The 20602-nt window shown below is 47.8% G+C and overlaps 1 protein-coding gene across 3 annotated transcripts in view; it reads right to left on the bottom strand.

The window, feature by feature from the left end:
• Window positions 1-20602, bottom strand: part of LOC147012783 (uncharacterized) — a 416846-nt gene that overhangs the window by 384400 nt on the left and 11844 nt on the right. For all 3 annotated transcript variants that reach the window (XM_085853969.1, XM_085853968.1, XM_085853966.1), the window contains exons 3-4: window positions 4084-4297; window positions 1071-1233 (exon numbers count right to left, since the gene is read on the bottom strand). In XM_085853969.1, the coding sequence (XP_085710095.1) occupies window positions 1071-1233; window positions 4084-4297 (377 nt within the window). The remainder of the gene's footprint in view (window positions 1-1070; window positions 1234-4083; window positions 4298-20602) is intronic.

The raw sequence follows: 20602 nt of genomic DNA, 5'->3' as shown, positions 1-20602 counted from the left end.
ATGTTGTTGTTTGCTGTTAAAATTGTTAAAACATTTTTGTTTGATTAAGAAGAGAAAGCTTTTCTAAAATTTCTCGAATGTTGAAAAAGCATGCAGACTGATCATTTAACCGGACCTCTTTGGGAACATTTACCATATGACACGTGCCAGCACAATCAGATACTGACACAGCCTGTGAGGTCGACTCCAAGCAATCACCTACCTACATAGCAATTCAACCTTCATTATCCCAATGGGTTTTTAAAACAAAAAATGGGAGAATATTGTAATCAGCTCCGTCTGTCTGTCCACACGTCACCTTATCTCCTCCTAAATAGTTGGCAGAAATTCACCAAACTTGGTAGTTCTGATCACCACATGGCACAAAGATGCAAGAGCAGTGTCAATTTTTAACCCCACCCCCTGAGGCAGGGTCATAAGGTCAAAAACCAAAAAATGCAATTCCTGCACATTTTATAAACTTTTCTTACTGAAACTTTGGCTATGCAATCAGCATTGGGGAACCCATGAAATAAGTAACATTTTGGGGAATTTGAACCCCCAGTTCAACCCCAGGTGGTGGGGACTAATGGAGTCTCAGGGGTCAAAATTTTTAACTCAAAATTTGATATTGGTTCATTCCTGGTGGAAATGTTTGCAATCTTTCAAGTTTGCTTTCTGTGGGAAGTGTGGGGATTTGTGATGGTGCGCCATGGACTTCGCTCTCGTTCTAGTTCTAGACTCTCCCTGCTACTTCAACCACATCTTTAGTTCCGACACTTTCAACATATTTATTCCATTCAATCACACATGTAGAATGAATAACACTTGCTTGACTGATAAAATATAACATTCTGACTGGTGGCTTATCACATGGGATCTCACAATGCATTGTGCATGCGATATGAAATATATATGTCTCAAAATGTTAATTTTAATTGGAAATGCTTTTCCTCAGGCAAGTAAAACAATAATGGCAAACACTAGAATCGAGTGTTAAAGAAGAAAAGTTATTTCAAAATGTTTAAGAATTGGACGAAAAGGAGGACATAGAGGAAGAGGAAGTAGTAAAGGATGATATGTCTGCTCACCTCAAACACTTCATCATCAAGAATACGAGCTCCAAACACCACAATCCCATTGAGGTCGATATATGGGTTGTCACTGCGGTGCAAAGTCTGGGATAGCACCCGTATGCAGTCCACGAATACCGTTATGTTGTTATCGTAGACTGATATTGCCATGCGGTGCCACCTGTCGGATGAAATAAAATAATAAATACGCAAAATAGGAAAACAATTTTTATTTCAAACAATACTGAGCACAAAATTACATCGGTCAGATGGAATAAATAGAAAAACAGATAGCATGGAAATTTCAATAACGTTACTTGTCCTGTTTTAATCAAATATCACAAGAACCGCTTGCCAGTACAAAACCAAACATCGGCATATTAAATTGGCACAAGAAGTGAAACGCAACAAAAAAAAAAATATCACGATCAAGATGCAAAAGAAAACCAGATGAGTGATGGCTAAACAATGAACAATTCAATTATTCTGCTGTGTCCCATTATTTTGTGGTCGGCCATTCACGTAAAGTATGTAAGATTGGCCCAAATCTCACATGAACTGGCTGACAAAGCCTGATGTTCGAATGGAGCTGATTAGGGTCAGAATTTGCAAGCGGTTCAGGGTGCCAGTGACAACTCACAAACTCAGCTTATCAAAATGATATGGATGGATCTTCAACCTGTACCAACAATCAATGGTAGCAGAGGGGACACCGAACTTAACATACAATCCAAGGGACAGCACATCTTTGGTGTAACACCCTACCTGTAAAGAAGCAGTCCAACAGTATATATTTGGGCCAATAATCCAACCCGCATGAGACAGCTCAAAGGTGGATCTCAACATGATGAATAATGAAAATAATGGCACAGGAATGGCCCATCTCCATTGACCCATCCCCGTCGGTCCATCTCCTTTGGTCCATCTTCTTCATGCTGCACCACTCTCCCAGCATGCTTTATTTCTCCAGAAACGTGTGTGCCACCAATCATCACATAGCTTTGTATGAGTCTACCTGCTAGTTCTGCCATTATTTCTGTACCTCTCAATGTCCATTTCTTCCATGTACCTATCCAGAACCTTACTAAACCTCCCCATTGACCCCACCTCAACCACCCTCATGGGACTACAATTATCTGTATTTACAATTGTGTAAAATACCCCTGTCCTGATATTGTTCCAGTTCTATACTTTACCATTCTCAAATGATGCTCCCTGGTCCTGGAGCTAGCCATCATTGTACTGTAAAAATGTCCTTGCATCCATTCTGTTTATTCCCTTCATTATCTTGAACATCTCCACGAGATCCAGCATAAAATTCCTCCTTTATAAAGTAAATGTCCTGGTATCCCTCAGCAGCAACAAATGAATAAGCTCATTCCACTCCAGAACGAACACGACCACTCCGTGCTGGAACCTAATGAAACCGTTTCATTTGTAAGATCAGGCAACCAAAACTGCTCAATCATTAGAGTGGAGTCAAAATAAGTTTCTGTACAATGATATCACCACCTTGTTCGATTTATAGACTTCTTCTTATTCTTCTTCTTCTTCTTGCGGCTGCTCCCGTTAGGGGTCGCCACAGCGGATCATCCGTTATGATCCGCATACTGATTTGGCACAGGTTTTACGCCGGATGCCCTTCCTGATGCCACCCTGGTCGCCTCTTACGACACAGGGATATTTCGATTTATAGACTATCCCACTGCAAATCATTCAAATGAGACCAGATAATGATGATGTCAATAAAGTACAGATGTTATTGAGTTAAAACAAGGCCAAGGAAATGGTTTCGTTCAGCAAGAGAATTTTCCATCTTGGTCGCCAAGACATCAGTCCATGTCCCAAATCAAAGTATATAAAATAGAAATCGAATAAGGCACAAACATATTTCCATGGGCATTTGGAAGACAATTGTTTAAGGTGCTGATCCAGTGACACATTGTTATCAGAGCACTGAGGCTTTTCTGGCATGGCCGCTTTGTTAATTTGGGGAACAAGTGGTGAGACACCAGGATGGGGCGGATACAGAAACATCAAGCGTTGGGTTTAGCAGCATGCGTGCCATAGTTGAAAACTTCATTCCAGCAGCAGGACCACATGCACGCATACATGCACATACACAGACAGCACACAACACAGCACGCAACACAGCATGCAACACAGCACACACATACACACATTTTTAGCCAATATGGAATCCAAGCAGTGGCAATCAGTGTCCATCCATAAAACAGCAAACTGAAGAAAAAGCTGATTGAGGTATGTTATTGGAGAGTCGAAGTTGGAGTTGGGGAGAGAAAGAAAAAAATTGACAGAAGGAAGTTGAGAAGAGCATTCCTTGCTTCGTGTGTCTAACAGCTCGGCTTCACTGCCCCCACTATCTGTCCGTTGCCTTTTTATCCTCTGTCATCTCATCGTTCTTCCATGAGACTCAATATTGTGCAGTAAAAAGAGAAGTAAAGAAAAAGAGAGGACCGTCATTGAAGACAGAGCAGCAAGGAAGGAATATGGGATAGTCAGTGACAAGAAATTAGACAGCAAGGGATTAGAGGGTGCAGATTGGGTTGAGAATATCAGAGGACAGAGCCAGGCATAAAACATGCCATACAAACAAATAGGAGACAGGAAAAGATCCACAAAGGAAACACACGAATGAATCAATTAGAAGATTAGCCTGGTGTTGGCTTCGTGGTTAGGGTGGCGGCTTGGGATCCTCGGGTTCCGAGTTCAAACCCCGATGGCCGCTGAATTAAAAAAAAAAATACACCAATAAGTTGACTCAGCCTGTCATCCTTCTGAGGTCGGCAAAATGAGCACCATTGTACTGGTAAGGGGGACACTGCATCAGCGGCATAGCCACGTCCCTACCAATGATGCAACCAGCAGCCACAGGCTGCACTCAATAGAGAGAGAGAGAATTGTAAGATTGATGAAGGTGAATCATGAAATGAATGTGGAGAAGAGGTGGATTCATGAAGTTGTAGAGAAGGACACAAAAGAGAAACGATTCACAAAACTTCGCACTTACTTTCCATCGGCGAGGTTCACACCCGTGAGCATTGGATAATGCTGAGACTGCGAGACGGTCACGTGGTCCTCGTAGATAAATATTGGTGAACGTCCCACCTCTAAACCCAGCTGCTGTACCCCATTCTCACTGTATAGAGACAGCAAGAAGGCCTGGGTTCCAATCTCAGGGCGCAGGGTGGTCAGTAGAGAGAAATCGGCTGGGAATGCAGAATCTATCGTCCCAGAAAAAGAAGGAATACAAAAAGAATGGCGGAAAGTTCAATTGGTTAAGTTCAGTTTGTGCAGAATACAGAAGGTGAGAAGATGCCAAAAAAAAGTACGTTGGATAGTGTGAGGTGCATCATTAGTATGCAATGTGTGGCAATAAGAGATGGGGAATTGATAAGGAGGTCCCTGCATCATGTCCAACATTCATCTGCTTTTTACAAAAGTTTACATTAACCTTAAAGATGAAATTTTCTTTTCACACGAGTCTCGTAAAACTGCATTCCCTGTTGGCATTCCTTGGAGAAAAGGAACTATTATTTGACCGCATGTCACGATCCACGGATTTTCATAACCCCAGTAACACTGTTCGAGGAATCTGATATATGATCATACTTCAAAGCTAAATGTCACATGTATATATGTGGGGGGGGGGGGGAAAGGGTAAATATGAGCTCTTGGAGTAATGCTTTCCACATATTCGCTGTCAGAAATGAGAGTTAAAGGGACTTTCAATATTACGTGTGTAAACTCTCACCAAAACCAAACGCCAAGCAACGACGCTAGGGGTTCCAGCCGGGAACTCAGCAAGACATCTCTCATCAGATAACACTCAAGCCAGCCAGTGTTTCCCTCTCTGTTGCTCTCGCATGGCATTTCCCGCGCCCCCTGCCCCATTATTATCGCTCCTCAACCACTCTCCCTCTCCCTCTCTCTCTCTCATCTATGATGGCAAGAGTTAGTAAAGGACATACTGATGCATTTTGTTGCAACTAAAAAAGTAGTGTTTATGGGTAGGCCTATAATTTATTCATTTGTATCACAACTATATGTCACTGTCACACAGGATTCTGATGCAAGACAAAACTAACATGACAAATAACAATAACGAGCAGAGTTGCTCAAAACTATCAAAGCTTCCAAGCACGAGCGTCTGTAATAAAGAGAGGAAATGGTGAGACACCTTCAAATTTATCATTTTTTAAATGGCAAAAGCTGCAAACAGACAAAAATCTGTTTTACTTGGTGAAATCAGCATCAGCTAAGCAGTTACTGGAGAAGCCACCATGGAGGGAGTGATTCACAGGATGGTCACAAAGTTTGAAATCATAATCGTTGGATCTTGTACTACATACTGTATAGTATACAGTACTTGTATACACCAGTGTAGCCTTTCACCAACATATCTCTGTTTTCTCCATCAAAATCCATCGAACGACAAATTAACCAGACTCGTTGGTGTCAGGCTTTTCGCATCCAGTCTGAGAGGTCGGTGGTGTGAACCCGGGCCGAGTCACACCGAAGATGAAAAATAGTACGTGCAGCTTCCTTGCTTGATGTTCAGAATTTTAAAAGGATAAGAGCATGGACAATCAACGATAGGTTGGTAATAATAGTACAAGTTATAGATACAAGGATATGAAAGAAACTTTGGTGCACGAGGAGGCCATTTGGTCCATCATGCCTGCACTACACCAACCCCCAGAAACCATCACCCATCTTACACACAAGCAACCTACAAGTCCTGCCATGATCTCTGGGCCCCTCTATCACACCGATAAAGTTCCAACCAATCAGGTTCATTGAAGGATGTACATTGGACACTACATATCATGATGATGTGGAGCAATCCTGAAAGTTTCAAATGCGTTGGCATTGAGGCCCCCATGATATATGAATGGCAAATTTGGTGGAAAGAAAAAAGAACAAGAATGCCAGGAAGAACATAAATATCTGACGTGATGTCGGGATTTAATAGTACAGAGTATGAACAGAGGTTTGAAAGAGTTCTCATGTTAACTAAAAATGGATACACAAAAATAAAGCAAGGCAAATCCCATGCCGTGAAGCTATTTTTCTGTGCAATCCATCAATAAAGCAAGAATTAAAAAAGGGATGAGCGGAAAAAACAAAGAATCCCATGTGATCATTGTCTATTACAAGGCTCAAGGCAATCGCTCTTCTTCCAGTGAAGCCGAGAGCGAATTGTGACTGAGACTGAGGATTAACACCCGCCATTATATTACGCAGGAGGATTATTTTTGTGAAACTTCCTTTCAGCCTCCACGTGCCACGTGTAACGTTGTAAACATTATTGAAGCAAACAAATCTTGGATTGTGTCAGCCGATTCAAAATGGTTTCAGTGGGATATTTCTGAACTCCAGAAACTGCATAATGCCAGACATTTCATGAGAAAGTAGCCAGTCAACATGAGAACTCAGCTGAGTAGTCAAAACACATCGATCGAGTTTCAAAACACAATGCCTTTTGTCGATGCTAGACTCAGGGGCCTAGTCCCAGAAGTCGGTGGTTCCTCACAACCGAGAGTCTGTCAACTACGACAAACCAGGCTGTGCTTCACCGCACAAAGCGGGGTTGAGCCACATGTTAGGAACGTAGTCCTGAATAGAGGCTTTCTGCCCCACACACACCCTCAGAGGCCGAAACACCCTCGCCTCAAACTCGACAGCATGCTACGCTCCTTCTTTGGAATGTTTGCGTTCGTCAAAGCTGAGCAGAAAATCTCGGGTTTTTTAGTGTGTGGCAAGTTTGAGCTGCTCTCTCTGCTCTCTGTCTCCCTCCCTGTCCTTCCCTTCCTCTCTCTCTCTCTCTCTCTCTCTCTCTCTCTCTCTCTCTCTCTCTCTCTCTCTCTCTCTCTCTCTCTCTCTCTAGCTTCCTCTCACTCGGTGCTTTTGCACACAGCCATATCTGTTGCCACAACTTGGTGCTCGGGTGCAGTAGGACGTGATCCAAAAGATAAAAGCATTAATATTGTGCATGCTCTCACATTATCTTCCCCACTATCTATTTTCAGGCAAGTAGCAAAAGATAAAAACAACAACATTGAAGATTTTATAATTTCTCTGTTTGTGGCCAATGTTGCTTTTGGGGAAAAAAAGAAAAAAGAAAAACACAAAAACACCTCTGGCTTGTTATTGTAATTGGCAGAACTTAGTGCTGTGCTTGTGGGAGAAACTCCATGATGAAAAGTGATGCTTTTTGTAAAGAAGTAGGTCGTATGGTCAATGAAATGCTCAAGTTGAAAGTTGTTCAATGATCACTTTTACAAGCCTTAAAAAGGAGGCAGGCCTACATTCTCCTTCGGGCAGGCAAGATACCTCAGAGGGCACGCACTCGCTTTTGAGTTGTCTAGTCTGGGTTTTGACCCCGATGTGAGACTATACGATGTCACCCTGGTGTTTTGCAGCAGGCCGTTGCATCAATGAGCAAGCCATCTGTCGGATAGGGTATTAAGTAGATGACAACTTTGCAAGCATTTTCAGGTGGGTTTGAAAGATTACAAGGTGTTCTTCGCAAAGCGGAGGCAATTGTGTGCTGGTACCCTGGCCAAATTGGAAATTCTTCCCTAACTATCCATGGGCCTCATGACAGTTGCCATGTAGTGGTGGCCCTCCAAGATACTCTCAGTGCCCACCCCCCCCAAAAAAAAGATCAACAAGCAACAAGGCTATGGCATCATGGATAGGGGCTTTAAGAAACCAATTAAACTGCTGTAAATTTCTGATAATGTCAGTCAAAGAAAATACAGCGACCTGCAAAAGTATTCACCTCGCTCCAAAGTTTTCACATTTTGATGGCACCTGAGCTTATTTCATGATACTTTCAAATCAAACTTAACATGTTGCCTCTTTAGGAACTACTTCAAAAGTGATAAATCCAAAATATGCAGATAAAATGTGAAAAGTAGATTAACGGAGAAAAATCAGATGATTCTCAGTTGCATAAGTATTCAAACCCTTTGCGTAATTAACCCTAAATCACTTCAGGAGCAAATTATTTGTTTGAAAGGCCACAAAGTAAATGTAAGAAGTTTCACCTGTATGTAATCCATGGTTTAACTTCAAAATTAAGCTCACCACTTATCTAAGGATTTTTAAGGTGGAACTCACTTAGTCAACCAACAAGGCAAACATGACGACCAAGGAGCTTTCCAAGGAAGTCATACATAGAGTGGTGGAGAAGCACCATTCATGAGAGGGTTATAAGAAGATTTCAAAGTCACTCATTATCCTTTTCAGTATGGTGACATCAATCATTAAGAAGTGGAAGACGTATCATACCACCCAGACTCTACCCAGATCAGGTCACCCATCCAAACTCAGTAGCCGGACAAGCAGGAAACTGGTTTGGGATGTCACTGTAAATCCAACAATGACTTTGAAAGATCTGCAAGGCTCCATGTCCAAGATGGGGGGTCAGTGTTCATCAATCAACAATATCCCATTCCCTTCACAAAGCTGGCCTCTATGTCAGCCTGTTTGAGTCAGCCATGAATCTGGAACTGGGTAGGAGATTCACATTTCAGCAGAACAATGATCCAAAGCATAAAGCTAAAGCCACACTGGAGTAGCTGAACAAGAAGAAAATAAATGTTCTTGAGTTGCCCAGTCAAAGCCGTGACTTGAACTCAATTGAACATTCATGGCGAGACTTGAAGATTGCAGTCCATCGATGATCCTCATCAAACTTGGCAGAACGAGAGCAATTTTCACATGAAGAATAGGTAAAGATTTCACCATCTCACTGTGATAGAGTGGTAGAGAACTAACCAAAAACAATCGTTGCAGTCATTGATGTAAAAGGTGCTTTCACTAAGTACTGACCAAAGGGGCTGAATACTTCTACAACCAGTGAATTTTGATTTGTACATGTATTTTGCAGGTATTCCTGATATGTAACCTCCTTCAACTAGAACAGTGTTTCGTTCTATCTCCTCCGTTATGAATAAAAAGGTTCATTTGGAAAAAGTTTCTACATAATTTGTAATTCATGTCAATGTGGCATAATTAAGAGGGGATGAATACTCTTGGCCACTGTATATCATCTGTAACTCTTGGTTTAGTTACTCCAGGGAACACTTCCTGCATACAGACATTATAACGAATTGTGGCTGAGAGAGCGATTTCAACAGTGTTGAAGTTTGATAAAAATGAAATTTTGCTATGATAGTGTTTTGGCTGACATAAACTCAGGTTTCCTTTAGCCTCATAACACCCAAATGCAAATATACAACTTCTGGATAGAATGACATGCGTGTGTGTATATTGTTGTGGTTACCAGATTCGCAAACCACCATTCAGGTCCCTTAGGTGAGGTATCTCGGTAAGTGCATGTGTAGTTAGGCCCAAACCCGTTGTCTAGGGGGAATACATGTCATTTATGCGAGCTGCGACTCTTCAGGATAGCCGTTTTTCTTTTACTATCTTTATTTTGGACCAATCGCCACCATCACAACCACAACATCAACCACCAACCACAACCACCGCTTCACCACAACCGCCACGACCTTTACCGTCACAACTCGCCACCATCGCATCGCCGTCGTCTCGCGCCACTCATGGGCACCGATGCTGGACTCGTGTAGGGCGCACGTTGAACAGCGTGTACAAAATCACGGATTTTCTGCTTCAAAAACGGATCCAAAACGACACACGCCCACTTTTTGCCGTCCAATCGGTGAGCGAGGGGCGAATTGGGCCCGCCCCCAGGGCGATCGATATATGCAAATTTGTGGATCAAAAAGCCTTCACGCCCACTTTTTGTCGGGCCAATGGGGAGCGAGTTGAAAGGTCAAAGGGAGGGGGTCAAAGGCGAAGTTACGGGGGGATAAAAGGACGGTGTTCGTCAGTCAAAGCAGGAGTAAGAAGTCGGAACGAGGAAGAAAGGAGTCGTAAAGGTCGGAACGAGGCGAAGGAGAGTCGGAACGGAGGGGACGAGCTGTGGAGAGGCGGCGAGTCGGACGAAGGGTGCTCGCGTCGTGCAAGGAGCTGCGCGCCCTGGGAGGCCGGCAGCGCGACCTGGCCGAAGTGGAGACGCTCGTCGCACATAATAAAGATCCTCTATACCCCGAGCATCAGCAACCCCCCCTCCTGTTTCCCCCCCGCGCTGAGATAGTGCGACCAAGGGGGCCCCGTTCCCACCCCCCTGCCAGGCACTGTCCACGAGGCCCGCGGGTTGCGGGGCCATCGCCGCTCCGCGTCTCATCACCAGACGGGTAGGCCCGACCTGGTCTCGGCCCCAGGCCTACCTCATTCTTGAGGTATTTCTTTTCCTTGGTTTTGGGTATGTGTTGTCGGCGCCGTCTGTGAAGTAGAATTGTATAAGTGTTGCCGTGTGCTCGGTAGTCGGTATTAGCTCTGCACTGTGTTTTCACTTTTATGTTTTCTTTTTTGTGTGCATTTGGTGGAATTGTATTTGTGTGCTTCCCGTGTGCCGAGAATAAACGTGCTTTATTGTTGAACTGTTCTCTCGCTTCGCTTCGTCTTTTCCCCATTGAACCCCCATCTTGCTTCACGTAAAGGGTTGGTAGTGGGCTGAATACGCCCGATAATTAATCGAACCGTCGAGGTCGACGATAACACCGCTCGGTTATTCTGATAGTACGGAACGGGTCGGCAAGTGGCCCGTGTCCGAAGTCGACCTGCGGCGAGGTGCGATCGCCCGGTCTACCCTCCGCGTGGGTACTTAGGTAGTTCGAATTGGCGAGCAACCCTATCCCACGCGGGGCTGATTGGCTCGATCGCGGTGTGACCGAAGGTCCACCTCGTGACTGGTTCCCGGCGTTAGTCCGAGAGGGTCACGACTGGATTGTCCGTCCGGTGGGCGACGTGCCGCGATTCGAGTTACGTGGCCGTCGCACGCCGGCGGGCGCGAAAACCGCAACACTGGTGTCAGGAGTGGGATACAAATTCATCGCCCTCCTCGCGGCACTGGTATTGGAGAGCGGGACAACAGGCTCTCCTGTCTCCAGCGAAATTCACGGGAATCGGTCCAGGGGTGAGAGAAGCGACCCCCGATTCCCTCCAAATTACGAGCGAGCAAATTAACCCTTCACGAGAAGCAAGATGGCGTCTCAAGGCGAGCGGGAGCCGGGGGTATTAGAAATGTATATGTGTAGTAATGTAGAATCCATGGTCCAGGATGGAATCCCCGAGCAGGAAATGTTGATTGTGCAGGAACACGGACTCGCCCAACTGAACCCAGGGCCCGAGGCGGCAGCGGCCGCGGTGTATGACACCTCCCCCCCCCCTCTCCACCAAGACCCTTCCCCAACCCTTGCCGAAACGGCTCAGCTGAGTGCATCCAACATGGCCCAGCTATAGCCATGCTGGCGGCAATGAACAAACAAATGAATGAAGTGAAAACGACGATGGATACAAATACAAATGAAATAAAAAACGAAATGAAAGGCATGAACGAAACGATGGATGCGAATACACAGCAAATGAGAAAAGAAATGAAAGAACTACGGGGTGAGACGCAGAACATGGGCCGATGCCTGCAGGCGGGCATGAAGGCCGTGACCAGGGAGCTGGGAATGGCGACCCACGTGTAGGAGCAAACGAGCTGGATGGGGTGCAACGAAAGGACAGGCCCGCGGTGGAGGCGGGTGAAAAAAATAATTCGTGGAACGTGTTGGGCGAGGGTCGTGACTATGACCGAAAGGGAAAAATTAAATGGGGAGACCAAAACGTGTGAGACGAGACACGAGGTGACGACAACAGAAATAATAGTTGAGACAAGGGAGGTAAAGGGTGAAGAGTTGGCAGTGACGGTAGCCGGGAAGGGAACCATAGAGGAGAGACTACACGAGGAAGACGGGGTAAGTGACGCACACACACACACAGAGGTAGCGGAGAGAAAATTGGGGGGTGAGCTCGCGGAGCGTGTAGGGACCCGGTGCGAGCAGCGGGATGGCCTCCTCCAGGAACGAGGGGAGGGAGTATGCCCCCTTGAGGCGAGTCACGACCAGGTGAGTTCGGTCGTGCTTTGCGAGGTTGAGGGGACGAGTGCTGTGGACGGGTGCTTGGAGAGCTTGGGGGGTATAGAGGCCCCGGAGACCCTTGTGGGAACACGAATCCCCAGTATGGTTGTCCCTGTGTGTGTGGTGCAAGGTGTGAGTGCGTCCCCGTGTGTGGAAGCGACCCCGTGTGTGAGTGGTGTGGTGGCGATGGTGCCAGAGTACGTGCTTCCCAGCACGCCGAGTGTGGATGAGGCACCGTGTGTGGAAGAGGCCGTGTGTGTGAGTGAAACGGCCAGTGTGGATGAGGCACCGCGGGTTAGTGCCCCCGCGTGTGTGGGTGAGGAACCGTGTGTGGATGAGGCACGGTGTGTGGATGAGGCACAGCGGTTGAGTGCCCTCGCGTGTGTGGGTGAGGCACCGCGGGTGAGTTCCCCCGCGCGAGTGAATGGAGCACCATGTGTGAGTAGTATGGTTTGTGTGAGTAGTGAGGCACGCGTGAGTGAACGGCCGTGTGCAAGGTCGCTGTGTGCAAGGGAGACCGTGTGTGTGAGAGAGCGGTATGAGAGGGAGATGTCGGTTGGCATGCGGGAGCACGCAGCCGCGTCTCCCGGTGTGAATGTGATTGAGTGGACTGTGTGCGTCGTAACACGCAGGTATGCGTGTGTGGAATGGAGACGACGACGGCGACAGAGGAGAGAAAGCCGAGTAGCGGCTGCAGTTGTTTCGCGGACCGTGCCGGGTTCACCCAGCAGTGAGCACGCGGTTCGTGCTGTGCAACGCACGAGACCACCACGTGCTCGCTTGCGAGAGTGAAGTCCCGGTCCGGAAACGCACGCGGTGGATTTGCCGATCCCGCGGACGGACAAAGTTTAGGCAGGTAAATGGATTTGGACCGGACGGGTTCTCCACGCGATCGTGTGTGTTAAGCTCCAACGGGCAAAGCACATGTGTTCGCGTGGGGAACCCCTCGAGACGTGTGGCTTGTGTTTTATGCGCACGGTGACGTCATGGCTGCACGTGGGGTTGGAATTCGGCAGGAGGGGTATCTCTGCCGGATGGTCCCGTCCAAGGAGGGACGAGGAACACGTGCAGCTGCATGACGTCACGGGCAGGTGCAAAGTGCGCGAGCTCTGAGTTGCCGCGCAGGTGCTGCGCATGTAAAGAGAAAAAAAAAAAAGGAAAGCCAAGCCTCACTTTCGGGTGCAAAGGATTCCTGGGCAAGGGGTGAAAGACCCCCTTACCTGGGCACAGGATGAAACTAGTTAGGGGGAAGGGTTAGCTTAGTTAGACCGACTTCATGGGGCAGGGGTAAGTCCTCATGGAGTCCGTGGAATGGATTAGTTAGAGGGATTGTAGCCAGATCTAGGTTGGGAAATAAAATGAATTTTTGAGTGAGGAGACAGTGACTGACAGTGAGTGTGTAGAGGGGACGTAGCTTAGCTACGTAGTGTTAAAAGGAACGTGCTGTAGTTTAAGGGACGACGTGGGAGCACGAGTTAGTTAGGGGAGGTAGTTAGGAGGATGGCAGAGTTCAGTGGTGTGTGTGTTGAAGAGTTGAGAGGTGAGTACATGATGAGTGAGTGAGGCCAGCGGGTCTGTGTGAGTGGAGCGAATGGGGAATGCATGGTGCGATGAGTGATTGGGGGGAGGAGTGACTCCCGCCCAAGGGACCCCGGGGTCAGTGTAGACTGAGTTAGCTGGGTTAGTCAAATTGAAAAATGGAGGTCGTTTTGTTGTTGGTGGGAAAGTAGGCTCGAGACCCATTTGGAGGGGTGCAGGAGCCCTGTTGACGGGCTTGGGAGCGTGGCTGCGAAAGGTGAGTATCGCTGAGTGGGTACCCCGGGCACCAGGCTAGTCGGCCGCGGTAGGCCAAGGGCCCATGGGGGGCCGGGATAGAGTAGTGGGCACGGGTGCGCCTGCTTGGTGCGGGGCCCGGGCGCTATTAGCCGCGTGGGCAGTGCAGTGGGCACGGGTGACCCTCGGAAAGGGGCCCGGGAGGCCGGCCTGCCACGTGTGCGTTTCAGGGGAGGTGCCATGGGGGGCACTCCCCGGTGTTAGGGAGCTGGTAGGCTCGGAGGCAGTGTAGTGCCCGGGGGTGCCATAGCGGGAGATTCGGCAGAGGGTCGTGCCTGCCAAAGGGAGCCACGTGTCCCAGCCAGGAGACCGTGTGAGGGCACGGAGAGAAAATTGGGGGGTGAGGCCCGAAATTGTGAGGACACCAACACAGGCGACGGGAATCTGGGTTTATAGAACCAATAGTTTAAGCGAGGAGGCGCTTGTTGAAAGCCCCGGGGTAGTTTAAGAGTTAATGGTTAGGGTAGATTAGGAAGTGTACCCCTCCGCACCATCCATCCCCTCGCTGTCGTTGTGGGCCGCTGGACCCACTTTGGGTTAGATCGCCGAACTCTGGGGAGGCCATTCTGAGGCTTGAGTTGGGCCTCGGCACAGGACGTTAGCTCTCCCTTATTCCCCTCCGGGAAGGGAACGTAGGGGTTGGGAGTAGGCTAGGTGACAGGATAGGTTAGCCGAACAAGGACGATAAAGGGGGTTAGGGGACGATTTATAGTGGGGGAGTAAGAATAAAAACAACAAAAAAAATAAGTTGGGGCTAAATTGGTTTTTCACAAATTAAGGGAGTGGGTATGTACAGTGACAGGCAAAGGCGATAGTTGGGAGGGAGACAGGGAGGTAGGTCCGAGCCCACCTTCCAAGTGGCCAGCACCACCGCACTCCCTCCACCAACTTCCACTGACGGCAAAGGCTGGCCAACTTCATCGGCTGGCCGTGTTTTTCTTCGAGGCAGAGGCTGGCCAGCTTCATCTGCAGCTGCTGTGCTGCAAGGCCTGTGCCGGCTGGATCGTCTGCCGGCTGGCTGTTTTTCTGCAAGGCCTGTGCCGGCCAGTTCATCTGCTGGCTGTTTTTCTTCAAGGCCTGTGCCGGCCAGTTCATCTGCCGGCTGTGTTTGCCTGCAGCGGCCTGGTTCTGCGGGCTGAGTTTGCCTGCAGCGGCCTTATTCTGCGGGCTGAGTTTGCCTGCTTGCCTTTGCCATGCCATGCCCACTGCCCATGTTCACCGCCCCGTTCAATTTTGCTTTGCCCCCCCCCCCCTGTTCGTTTCCATGTGCGCCAGGATCAGAAAGCAACAGTTTGCAAGCTGCAAGAACTGCCCTGTTGGCAGCTACAACACGGGCCTGCAGTGGCGGCCCGTGCACCGTGTTTGTGTTCATTCATCCATTCGTTGTGCTCATTGCGTGTGCCACTTGAGCTGGCACGGAGACTGCGTTTGTGCAGCCCATGCACCGTTGTGGTTCACTGCGTTCAGTTCAAAAGGGAAGGCCTTGGACTGCGTGTGAGCAGCCAGCCACGTTCCCTGTCACCTGCATTGTTTGAGCCAGAGACTGCATGCGGGCAGCCTGGCTCCCTGCTAACTGCTTTCTTTTTGCAGAGTTCATTGATCCTGGGCCATGGTTTAGTGTAAAATTTGTAAGTTAAGGTTAAGATGTACTGTAAATATGAGTGCGCCCCGGCATGTTTGTCTTAGCGCCGGCAATTTTATTTAAGTCGTCCGTGTGAGTGAGTTTGTTTAGATAGTTACGCAGCCCTCAGGTTATTTATTTTGGGGACACGAATACCATGAATGTCGCACTCAGGGATCCGTAGGTAAAATGTACTAGGGGAAAACTACACATGATGGCACACGAAAATTTGACGACTCGGGACGAGTCTGTAAAAAGGGAAGGGGGTAGTGTTGTGGTTACCAGATTCGCAAACCACCATTCAGGTCCCTTAGGTGAGGTATCTCGGTAAGTGCATGTGTAGTTAGGCCCAAACCCGTTGTCTAGGGGGAATACATGTCATTTATGCGAGCTGCGACTCTTCAGGATAGCCGTTTTTCTTTTACTATCTTTATTTTGGACCAATCGCCACCATCACAACCACAACATCAACCACCAACCACAACCACCGCTTCACCACATCCCCCACGACCTTTACCGTCACAACTCGGCACCATCGCAACGCCGTCGTCTCGCGCCACTCATGGGCACCGATGCTGGACTCGTGTAGGGCGCACGTTGAACAGCGTGTACAAAATCACGGATTTTCTGCTTCAAAAACGGATCCAAAACGACACACGCCCACTTTTTGCCGTCCAATCGGTGAGCGAGGGGCGAATTGGCCCCGCCCCCAGGGCGATCGATATATGCAAATTTGTGGATCAAAAAGCCTTCACGCCCACTTTTTGTCGGGCCAATGGGGAGCGAGTTGAAAGGTCAAAGGGAGGGGGTCAAAGGCGAAGTTACGGGGGGATAAAAGGACGGTGTTCGTCAGTCAAAGCAGGAGTAAGAAGTCGGAACGAGGAAGAAAGGAGTCGTAAAGGTCGGAACGAGGCGAAGGAGAGTCGGAACGGAGGGGACGAGCTGTGGAGAGGCGGCGAGTCGGACGAAGGGTGCTCGCGTCGTGCAAGGAGCTGCGCGCCCTGGGAGGCCGGCAGCGCGACCTGGCCGAAGTGGAGACGCTCGTCGCACATAATAAAGATCCTCTATACCCCGAGCATCAGCAACCCCCTCCTGTTCCCCCCGCGCTGAGATAGTGCGACCAAGGGGGCCCCGTTCCCACCCCCCTGCCAGGCACTGTCCACGAGGCCCGCGGTTGCGGGCCATCGCCGCTCCGCGTCTCCATCACCAGACGGTAGGCCCGACCTGGTCTCGGCCCCAGGCCTACCTCATTCTTGAGGTATTTCTTTTCCTTGGTTTTGGGTATGTGTTGTCGGCGCCGTCTGTGAAGTAGAATTGTATAAGTGTTGCCGTGTGCTCGGTAGTCGGTATTAGCTCTGCACTGTGTTTTCACTTTTATGTTTTCTTTTTTGTGTGCATTTGGTGGAATTGTATTTGTGTGCTTCCCGTGTGCCGAGAATAAACGTGCTTTATTGTTGAACTGTTCTCTCGCTTCGCTTCGTCTTTTCCCCATTGAACCCCCATCTTGCTTCACGTAAAGGGTTGGTAGTGGGCTGAATACGCCCGATAATTAATCGAACCGTCGAGGTCGACGATAACACCGCTCGGTTATTCTGATAGTACGGAACGGGTCGCTTAAGTGGCCCGTGTCCGAAGTCGACCTGCGGCGAGGTGCGATCGCCCGGTCTACCCTCCGCGTGGGTACTTAGGTAGTTCGAATTTGGCGAGCAACCCTATCCCACGCGGGGGCTGATTGGCTCGATCGCGGTGTGACCGAAAGGTCCACCCGTGACTGGTTCCCGGCGTTAGTCCGAGAGGGTCACGACTGGATTGTCCGTCCGGTGGGCGACGTGCCGCGATTCGAGTTACGTGGCCGTCGCACGCCGGCGGGCGCGAAAACCGCAACAATATATATATATATATATATATATATATATATATATATATATATATATATATATATATATATATATATATATACACACATATAGTGAAAACAAGGGCCAGTCACATCTCACCTGTGACTAGAGGGAATAACCAATCAGCTCTCACCTAATCAATTACCCAGGTGGTGAAGAATATAAATAAATCGACTCCTCCCACACTCTTCCAGACAAAGAAAGCTGCATAAAGCAACCAAGGAAAGCTACACAAGGTAAGCCACTTTGCCTGTTTCAAACTCTACCCAAGTTCCTCTTCAGCTGAAAAACATTCATGGGTAGTACATATTAGATACATGAAAAATCACAAATGATACACACGCCCTCAGCCACCTGACCAGTTTCATCAATGATTGGCGAGTCATCAGTGAGAGTGCAGAGAGAAATATACACCACCGAGGCTCCCAAGCATGCACCAGGTGCAATGTCAATAGCAGTCAACATGTAATGAAAAGAAGACCGAATCAGGTCTCTCACTGGTGAAACGTCACCTGTGACTGGATCTACTCTTGCTATTTATTACGAGATTCGCAGACACAACCCATCACTTTGCTGATGAGAACATTATTGGGGGGGGGGGGAGAGGGGGGAGAGAGAGAGGAGGGAGAGGTAGAGAGGAGGGGGTGAGAGAAGGGGAGGGGAGGGACAGTGTGGAAGGGGGCACAGCAGGATGGGAGAGCAAGGAAGGGGTGGGAAGAGTGACGCCTCATCAAATGCCACTATACACTCTGGGAGGGAGGGGTGAGAGCGATACAAATGGGGAAGAGAGGAGGAGGGAAGGGGGAAGTGGGGAGGTGGAGGGGGTTAGGGAGGAGGTGAGTGTGAGGGGAGGTGTTCTCGACTTGCATTTGGTGGTGTGACTTGTGGAGAAGGGGAGGGGGGAGGGTGGTACAGGATTTAACAAAATGGGGTACGTTAAAACAGCATGTTAATACAGCATACAGAGACCACCCAGAGATGTTCATGTGGGTGGGGGATGGAGAGGGGAGGGGGTTTGGAAGGTGGTAAGCATAATGGGAGTGGGACGGAAGGCAGCATGAAGAAAAGAGAAGGCAGCACGAAGGGAAGGAAAGGTGGCGTGAGTCAAATTGAAGGGTGATAAAACACGCTCAAAGAGCAACAATTTCTTTTTAACTGCTGAATTCTATGTAAAACCAGGTGGGAGCATATTAACCCATGCTATATCCAATATGTGGTAAATTCAAAACTAAACTGTCAGTACTTAAAAGTCCCCTTAACAGAGGGGGAGAAGTGGGGGAGCAGGGTGAGAGAGGGAGAGAGAAGGGATAGGGGTGGGAGGGAGAGAGAACATGCGAGAGAGGGAGGGGTGAGAGGGGGAGGGAGAGTGAGGATGGGAGAGGGGAGGAGGAGAGGATAGGGAGAGGGGAGGAGGGGGGTATTCCAGCAGATGTGATGTCCAGTTTAACATCCCTCTGATGGACGACACACACACTGTTGAATCACCCTGCCTATGAAACACTGGGATGACAGTTTATAGCTGGATCGGGATTCAAACCCAGGCTCGTCGGCTTATTATATTTAGAGCGAGTGTGCATAACTCTTGGCTAACCTGCTGTGATGTGTCAATTCGTTGCTTTGTTATTGCAACAACTTGAGGACTTCCAGTTCCGGGTTTTGAGGGGACGGCTGGTTCTCTCAGGGGTCTCTGGTGACTTTCTCAAAGTTAAGTTTCCGGTCATTATTTCTCATGTTTTGACTGTTTATTTTGTTACCTACATATTTACTGTGTTCCTAGTTCGGTTTTGTTTCAAAATTTGTGTTGTTTTGTGAGTTTTCCTTCCTGAAAGTTCCCTGTCGTATAAGGTCCTGAAAGTCCCTGTCGTGTCCATCTTGTATACCCCCATGTTCCCCGCCCCATCCCCCTCCATTCCACAGATTTCCTAATGTCTCTGTTCCCCCACTGTTTTGTCCTACCCTCTCCCACCCCTCGTCTCCTGCCCTCATTGTGGTGCATTGCGTGTTAACTCTCATACGAGCCTTGACAATGTATACAAGAAAAAAACTGAAAACATTTTTTACTCATTGTAATTATCTAAATTATTTTGCCTTCCCAACTCCGGAGATGTTATAAGCACTCCACTCAAGCAATCACTTAAACGAAGCAGTTGAAGAAACTTTAACAAACTAAACATTTAATTTTTTTTATATGTATCTATCAATGCCGAAGTGACGAGTCATATAATTAAAGATCGTACAAAAAGGGGCAACATGGTGTAAAATAAAATTGCACATTTTCAGTGAGCAAACCACCGCCCGACTCACCGCACAAGGCACTTGAACTTTGTTCAAATCGATCGATACATTCAGTGACAGTACAAATATTGTATAGCGCTCAGCAAGTGGCTTAAACACTCAAGCAAGCACTCTTACAAAATGGTTGATAAGGAATGGCTGGCTTGGCAAGTGATTAGTGATCTCCGATCAGTCATATAAACAGCATGCACCCATCGACGTCCGGAATGTCAAGAGATGTCCGAAATGGCCAAATGAACACTTCTTTTTCCTTTTTTTTTTAGCAGTCAGAACAACTGCTAAAGTCGATAAAGGAGATTAAATTTTGTAATTCAGCTTAGATAAAGAGATTCTGGAGGTTATGGCATGTGCGGAAATGAAACAATCCATGAACGCTGGTGTCTCTGGGCGTTTATAAGCACTACAGTGTGTGTGTGTGTGTGTGTGTGTGTGTGTGTGTGTGTGTGTGTGTGTGTGTGTGTGTGTGTGTGTGTGTGTGTGTGTGTGTGTGTGTGTGTGTGTGGGTGTGTGCGTGTGTGTGTGTGTGTGTGTGTGTGTGTGTGTGTGTGTGTGTGTGTTACACATATTGGGTGGCCCAAAAGTAAGTTTGCTGAGATTATAGTTCAACAGATCGTTTCAGCGTTAACTTTCATCATCAGTTTTGAGAAAAATATTTCATGACATTTTAATTGCTGCATTGTAATGTTTCTGCAAATAAACATTTTGACAATTTGTATTCCAGTGATGTCTGAGGTACAATATTGTTTCAGAAAATAAACATGTTAAGCTCAGTAAGCTAACTTCTGTGCCACCCGATCTATTAAGGTTTTGCTCATATCAAAGTGAAATATGTTATTTAATTTGAAAATACAAAAATACAATTTGTTTATGAGGTATTCG

Source organism: Eptatretus burgeri, chromosome 14, assembly GCF_056783735.1.
Source record: "Eptatretus burgeri isolate ZD-2024b chromosome 14, Ebu_testis_v1, whole genome shotgun sequence".
NCBI lineage: Eukaryota > Metazoa > Chordata > Myxini > Myxiniformes > Myxinidae > Eptatretus > Eptatretus burgeri.
This window is presented reverse-complemented; position numbering and strand designations above follow the sequence as displayed.